Genomic DNA, 7,500 nt, shown 5'->3' with positions numbered 1-7,500 from the left:
GCATACACCTGAATTGCCCTGCTTAGTATAAATCTTCGAGTAGCGCTAAGGGTCCTTCGCTGGACTTGGGCCTGAAGGACATCCTCCGTTAAGGGCGAACTTCTCCTGGCGTGTCCACCCTACTGTGAATAATGACGGAAATGACTGAAGTGGCAACTCACCCGAATAGGCTGACAATAGATGATTGCTTCAGCCTATTTTCCCCCTCTTGCGGGCACTCGAGCCCCAAGTAAAATCGAAATCCCACAATTCTATCTCTTGTTCCGATCGCCTTTATGCGCTGGCTTTCCCTCCTCCTCGAAGTCCGGCCTCGACTATGCCCCGCGTCCTGCCCTGTTTGCTGCTTCGTTTGTTTCCTCCGCGACAACACACTCTCCGCTTCCCCCTCTCCTCCCTTCGCTCGCCCCCTTTTCCTTCTTCCTTCCCCACATATCAATATCACCACTTCTACCTTTTTCTCTCGACCCGCCCCCTGTGCTTTTTCACAGTGAATGAGAGAGAGAGAGAGAGAGAGAGAGAGAGAGAGAGAGAGAGAGAGAGAGAGAGAGAGAGAGAGAGAGAGAGAGAGAGAGAGAGAGAGAGAGAGAGAGGGGGAAGAGAGAACAGAGAGGAGAGAGAGAGGAGAGAGAGAGAGAGAGAAGAGAGAGAGAGGAGAGAGAGGAGAGAGAGAGAGAGAGAGAGAGAGAGAGAGAGAGAGAGAGTGAGGGGGAGAGAGAGAGAGTTTGAACCCAACATCCCCGTTCGTCCCCGGAAGATGTCGCGCCCAGCGCAAGCACCGCACATTCAATACATAAAGTCACGGCGCCCCTCTACTTAGCTAAGAATTCCACCGCCCATTCCCGGGCGCGTTCCTGCGTGAGCCCTGTCGGAGTTGCAGCCGCAGAGTCCGCGTCAAGCGCTGTGCGACCCAAACCCCAGCGACGTTCAGCCAGTTGTTAACTAGAACACGTAACTAACGCCGTCTAACTTCGGAGACTCTGGCGATACGATTGCCAAATAGCGACGCAATTAGCACGCCCAACAAGGAGTAGGGTCTCGCACATGCCGCTGATGAATACTAATGCCAGGTAGCCGAGCGTATTTCGCTGTTTTGACGATACGAGAGGCTATGGCTTCGGCTGACGCATGCTGGGTAGACTGAACGCTGGCTAGATTTGAAAGCACGCACATACACACGACCTGACACCTCTTCCCATCCGTTCCTATCCCTGTTTCTATCATTATTCTTGCTCTTACTGTCACTGTCATCCCAACCTATACATTCGCTTACAATCCTGTTCCAATTTTTAAAATTCCTCCCTCTCCAATACCCACTCTCTTTCCCTTTCTTCCTCCCTCTCCAGCTCTCCAATTCCAACCTCCCTCCTATCTCCTCTCCAGCACCCCCCCATTTCCGTATTGCCTTTCCATCTCCTTGCCCCACCAAGTCCCTCTCTTTCTCTTCAACTCCAACACCCAATGCTTGACTCCCTTTTCCCCCACCCGCTCCCCTATTCCCCCTTCTCCTTCGTCTCCCTCTCCTATTCTTGTTCTTAATCTCGTTTTCCTCCCCTTTCTCTCCCTTCCACCCCCCCCCCCCCTAGCTCTTCTACTCCATCCTTATCCTAACTACCTCTGTCTCCCGTCCCCTTCACTCTTTTCCTCCACTCCTATCCCTACTTTTCCCCTCCCCCTTCCTCCCTCCCCTCCTCCTCGTCCTCGTCTTCGTCCTCCTCCTCCTCCTCCTCCTGTTCTTTCTTCTTCTCTTCCTCCTCCCCCTCCTCCTTCTCCTCCTCCTTCTCCCTCTTCCTCTCCTCTCTCCTCCTCCTCCTCCCCTTCTCCTTCTCCTTCTCCACCTCCACCTCCACCTCCACCTCCACCTCCACCTCCACCTCCACCTCCACCTCCTCCCTCCCTCCCCCCTTTATCCCCCGAGACTACTTACGCATGTCGGAGTTGTCGTCGACGAGGATGATCTCCTTGAGGAACTGCGGCGGCGACCGGTCCAGGATGGAGTGCACGGTCCGCAGAAGCACCGACCACGCTTCGTTGTGGAAGCACACGATCACCGACGTCTCAGGGAGGTTCTCCAGGAATCTGCCGGGGGCCTTGCACCTGCGGGGAGCGGGGAGGGGGTGTTAGTGGAACGCGGCTCATGCTCACACCTGCGAGGGAGGGAAGGAAGGAGGGAGAGGAGGGGGGAGGGAGGGAAAGAAAGGGAGGGAAGAAGGGAGGGAGAAGGAAGGAAGGAAGGAGGGAGGGAGGGAGGGAGAGAGGAAGAAAGGGAGGGAGGGAGGGAGGGAGGGAGGGGGGAGGGAGGGAAAAGGGAGGGAGGGAAAGGGAGGGAGGAGGAGGGAGGGAGAAAAGGGGAGGGAAAAAGGGAAGGAAGGAAGGAAGGAAGGAAGAATTAAGAAGGGAGGGAGGCAGGAACATTGCGAGTTGATAACTCTCTCCCTACACCTGCTGAAGAGAGGGAAACGGGGATGCAGTATTGTTACTCGTGAGAACACAAATCGATAATCCTTGCAAAGACTGTAAAAAAAAAAATCGAATACAACAAAGACCAAGTGAGTCTTAATTTAGACTAACGGCAACTGATCAATACTCTCGGCACATTTGGTGACGAAAAAACGACTCCCCCCCCCCAGTGTTGACAGCCCAAAAAGTTCTCAACAACTCATTTAGAGCCAATGGTATTCAAACTTTTAAACCTGAAAATCGCTTCGTAATAAACAAGCGCCCGGTGATAAAAACACACGAACAAAAATACCAACAGTAACAACAACAAAAACAAACATACACAAAAAAAATGGAGAAAGTGACGTAAAAAAAAAAAACAACCACAAAAGAGCGCGTACATTTCCGCCTGATATTAAAAAGGGAAAAACGGCCCGAACCAATATCTGGGAGCTCGCGCCGCACAACACAGCGGCAGCAGCAGGTGGTTGTCTCATCTTATGGTAATGCATCAAGCTAGGTATTGTTCCCTCGTCTCCCCCCCTCTCCCCTTCCCTCCTCTTCCTCCTCCTCCTCCTCCTCCTCTCATTCTTCTTCTACCCCCCCTCCTCCTCATTCTTCTTCTACCCCTCCGCCTCCTCCTCTTCCTCCTCCTCCTCCTCCTCCTCCTCCTCCTCCTCCTCCTCCTCCTCCTCTCCTCCTCCTCCTCCTCCTTATTCTCCTCCTACCCTATTTGAATCACTCTCCTTTCCTCTCCTTCCTCTGCCTGTTTCTTGTCGTTTTCTTCTAAATATTTCCAACTTCGTCTTCTTCTTCCCTTTCTGTTCCTATTCCTAATTCCTCACAACTCCCTTCCTCCTTCGTACTTACTCCCTCCTCCTTTTCCCTCTCCCTCCCCTTTCTCCACCTCCTCCGTCCCCTCTTCCTCCTGCTCTTTCTCTTTCTCCTTTTTCCACCACCCCCTCCCCGCCTCCCCCTTTCGCCGACAGGGTTTCGGTCACCGTCACTCACCGCGCTACGCCACTTCATTTGCATATTGCAAGGAATGCTATCCCCGCTGTGGCTGACGACGAAGGTGGTAATTGCAACGACGTGAGAAATGCCAAGGAGAGAAAAGGAAACCAAGAGGAAAAGTGAAAGAAGAGGAACGGAGAGGGAGGGGGAGTGATAAAGCGTGTGTCATTGACGCGAAGAGAAAACAATGCAAAACAAGACAAAAACTTGAAGGATAACCCAGCTAATGGAGAGAGAGAGCAAAGGATAAAAAATAATGATAGTGGAGAGGCGGAAGGGGAGGCAATAAAAGACGAGGGAAATTAATCATCCATGAGGAAGCCAAAAACGGAGAAGAGGAAGAGGAAGGGGGGGAGGAAGAGGAAGGGGAAGAGAAAGAGGAAGAGGAAGAGGAAGAGGAAGGGGAAGAGGAAGAGGAAGGGGAAGAGGAAGAGGAAGAGGAAGAGGGAAGGGGGAAGACGAAGGGGAAGAGGAGGGGGAAGGGGGAAGAGGAAGAGGAAGAGGAAGGGGAAGAGGAAGAGAAGGGGGAAGAACAGAAGAAAGAATAGTAGCAGTAACAGCAGGAGAGGAAGAGTGACAAGGAAAGGGTGGAGAAAGACAATCACATAGGAGGAGGAGGAGGAGGAAGAAAAGAAGGAAGAAGGATCGAATGAAGGGGAGGGGGGGGGGAAGACCCCCATAGAGGAGAAGGAATCGAAGTGAGGGAAGGAGAAGGAGGAGAAAGAGGAGGAGAAGGGGGGGGGGAGAGGCAACCAGGTGTGAAAGACAAGGAAATTAAGAGGGTATGATTTAATTTTCAGTTTGGGTCAGGGAAAAGGGGAGAGTGCAAGAAAAATATAAATGGGAAGTGAGAAAGGGCGAGAGAAATCGAGCGAGGGATTTGGGCCTTGAAAACACGGGAAGAAGAGGAAATAACAGAGGAAGAGGGGAGGAGACATGTGATAGGAAGAGAGAGAGAGAGAGAGAGAGAGAGAGAGAAAGAGAAAGAGGAGAGAAAGGAGAGAGAGAGAAAGAGAAGAGAAGAGAGAGATGGAGAGAGAGAGAAAGAGAGAGAGAAAGAGAGAGAGAGAGAGAGAAGAGGAGAGAGAGAGAGGAGAGGAGAAGAGAGAGGAAGAGAGAGAGAGAGAGAGAGAGAGAGAGAGGAGAGAGGAGAAAGAGAGAGAGAGAAAGAGAAGAGAAAAGAGAAAGACAAAGAGAGAAGAGAGAAGAGAGAGAGAGAGAGAGAGAGAGAGAGAGAGAGAGAGGAGAGAGAGAGAGAGAGAGAGAGATGAAGAGAGAGAGAGAGAGAGAGAGAGAGAGAGAGAGAGAGAGAGAGAGAGAGAGAGAGAGAGAGAGAGAGAGAGAGGGAAAGCGAGCGACACAATGGCCCCCGTGTCTTATCTCGGCGGCGGCGCTCAAGCCATTGTTCCGCGCGCCGCTGGAGCGTCGTTTGGGAATCCGAGCGCCGCTGGCACCCTCGGTCGAGCGCCGGCGGGGCTGCCAGCTGACGCGAATGAAACCTCCGGGGCCACGATATTGCAAGGTAGCGACGTAATGCCAACGCGCAGGAAAACGTTAGCCGTGCACATTCATGCGCTTAAATGTTTCCACTCAAACGCGCACACTCAAGTGAATATAAATTCAGAACACATCAAAGAAATACACCACACACACACACACACACACACACACACACACACACTCAAATATAAACAGACACAAATACAGACACATACGCAGAGCCATAGAAGGGCCACATGCACAAACAGAACCACATAAACATACACACACAAACACAAACCACACAAACAAACAAACAAAAAAACAAACAAACACACACACACAAACAAACACACACACACAAACAAACACAGCGCGCCCGCAAGCACACATTCAACAAAGTCCTGTGGAAATGCAACGGCAGGACACGCTGATAAACGACAACATCCTGAGCCGTACACTCTGCGTCGGGGGGAGGGGGAGGGGGAGGGGGAGGGGGGGTGAATATCAGCCTCTGGTCATAGATGAGTCGTAGGTAAGTAGTTGGTCGGTCGTCAGTCAGGATCAGAGTCGTAGGTTGTAGGTCGTAGATCGCAGGTCGTAGGTGGTTAATTAGCCTAAAGGAATTCAAGGTTAGAATAGGATTTCGATGTTATGGGAAGGGGAGGGGGGGGGAGGGAGAGGAAGAGGGAGAAGGAGAGGGAGAGAGAGAGGGAGGGGGATGGGAGTGAGCAGACGAGGGGAGAGGGAAGAGATGTGGGGAGGGGAAGGTGGAGGGAGAGTGGGGGGGAGGGGCAGAGGGACGAGAGGGAGGAAACGAGATTGATGGAGGGTGTGATCGCGCAGGGGGGGAGGGGGGATAAATGTGCAACTTCTCAACCGTAAGGTCCGAATGGAAAATGCATAAAGAAAAAACTGGTCGAGACGGACTTAACAGAGTAAACACAAGGCAATAAGGTAAAAAGATTTATTGCAAACAACAGGTCTATCGATTATCTATTTATCTATTTAAGAGAGAGTACGTTTATCTGTTTTTACTTATTCATCCATTCGTTTCATTAGTCATGATTTCAATCTATCTACATGCATTTATTGCTAAATTTATCACCATATTTTTTGAATGTTCACTAATTTATATCTAAAAAGGAGACAAAATATCCAAGGTAAAAAAGCCTCGCAGAAGGAAATAAAATCACAAAGACTTTTCCGCGCCCGAAGCCAAACAAAAGAGCATATTCACGCCCACAAATCACTGTCGTCGCGGCTCGGAGTCACTCACAATGGGTGGGCTGAGACCGCTATTCCCGGATGACAGATATCGACCCCTCACACGCCCACACCCACTCATACACTCCAACAAGCGCCGCCCACAGAGACCTAACTTGTCACGCGAATAAAATGGTAAAACAGTCGCAGCGAGGGAAGGCATCAAAACCTTTGATTCGCCTGCCACGTCTCAGGCGCTATTTGCACACCCACCCGACGCCCTGCATAAGGGAGGAGGCCCTCGCCGCGCAGGAGGAACCGACTCGAGGGGTCGCCGGCGAGCGCTCGCAAGGTCGTTGCTTGGACTCTGAATATCAACACGGCCGCCTCATGGCACCGTCTCTTAACTACGAAGAAAGTCTAGGCTGCTAAAATAATAACAATAATAATAATAAAATCACAAACAAATATATATATATATATCTACATACATATACTTTCCACACGACCTCTCTCGCACTCGGATTTTTTTCCTTTTTTTTTCTTCTTTTTCTTTTGCACCTCGATGACGGGAGTCGATACGGGCCATTTTTTGTGCTCAGTCAATGGTAAAGTCACAAAAATAAACGACAAAGAGAAACCCTAGACAAAAGGACCCCGGCAAACAGAACAGAAGCCCCCGCAGGTCGCTCTTGCTTCGACAAACAACATTGACATACGAAAAGACTTCCAGCTGATCGACGGAAGTGCAAGGCCACAGCCATGCGCAAGCAAGTCAAAGAAACCAATTGCGTGTGTCAGAGGGAGGTAGACAGCTGCAAAGAGAGAGAGAGATAGATAAAGAGGGATAGATAGATAGATAGATAGATAGAGAGAGAGAGGAGAGAGAGAGAGAGAGAGAGAGAGAGAGAGAGAGAGAGAGAGAGAGAGAGAGAGAGAGAGAGAGAGAGAGAGAGAGAGAGAGAGAGAGAGAGAGAGAGAGAGAGAGAGAGAGAGAGAGAGAGAGAGAGAGATCCTGAATGCGCGCGCGCGCGTGTGTGTGTTTGCGTTTGTGTGCGTTTGTGTGTGTTGTGTGTGTGTGTGTGTGTGTGTGTTTGTACATGAGTGCGCGTGTGTGTCCGTCTACGTGAGTATCTCCTTTCAACTCATCCACCCATGGGCCTCAACTACCTGAAATAATGAACAGTGGAGGACACGAAGCACAGTCCAGTAAACAATATTGTAATTCCAGTCATCCCCATAACGGAGTACTGCAGATGAGCACAACAGATTGATATCTGGCAAAACAAATTAATTATGAATTTGTGTTGCTAATGGCCTAAACGGACACTGCTGCAGATGAACCACGGGTGTGTGCGCAGCCAA

General features: G+C 50.6%; 1 protein-coding gene across 1 annotated transcript in view; it reads right to left on the bottom strand.

Moving 5' to 3' along the window:
- LOC119597444 (putative polypeptide N-acetylgalactosaminyltransferase 9) overlaps nt 1-7,500 on the bottom strand; it is a 76,621-nt gene that overhangs the window by 41,230 nt on the left and 27,891 nt on the right. The window contains 1 exon segment of the mRNA XM_037947016.1: nt 1,925-2,094. Within this exon segment, the coding sequence (XP_037802944.1) occupies nt 1,925-2,094 (170 nt within the window).

The sequence above is a fragment of the Penaeus monodon genome, chromosome 39, assembly GCF_015228065.2.
Source record: "Penaeus monodon isolate SGIC_2016 chromosome 39, NSTDA_Pmon_1, whole genome shotgun sequence".
NCBI classification, from domain to species: domain Eukaryota; kingdom Metazoa; phylum Arthropoda; class Malacostraca; order Decapoda; family Penaeidae; genus Penaeus; species Penaeus monodon.
Note: the sequence above shows the minus strand (reverse complement) of the source record. Positions and strands in the feature narration are given on the sequence as shown.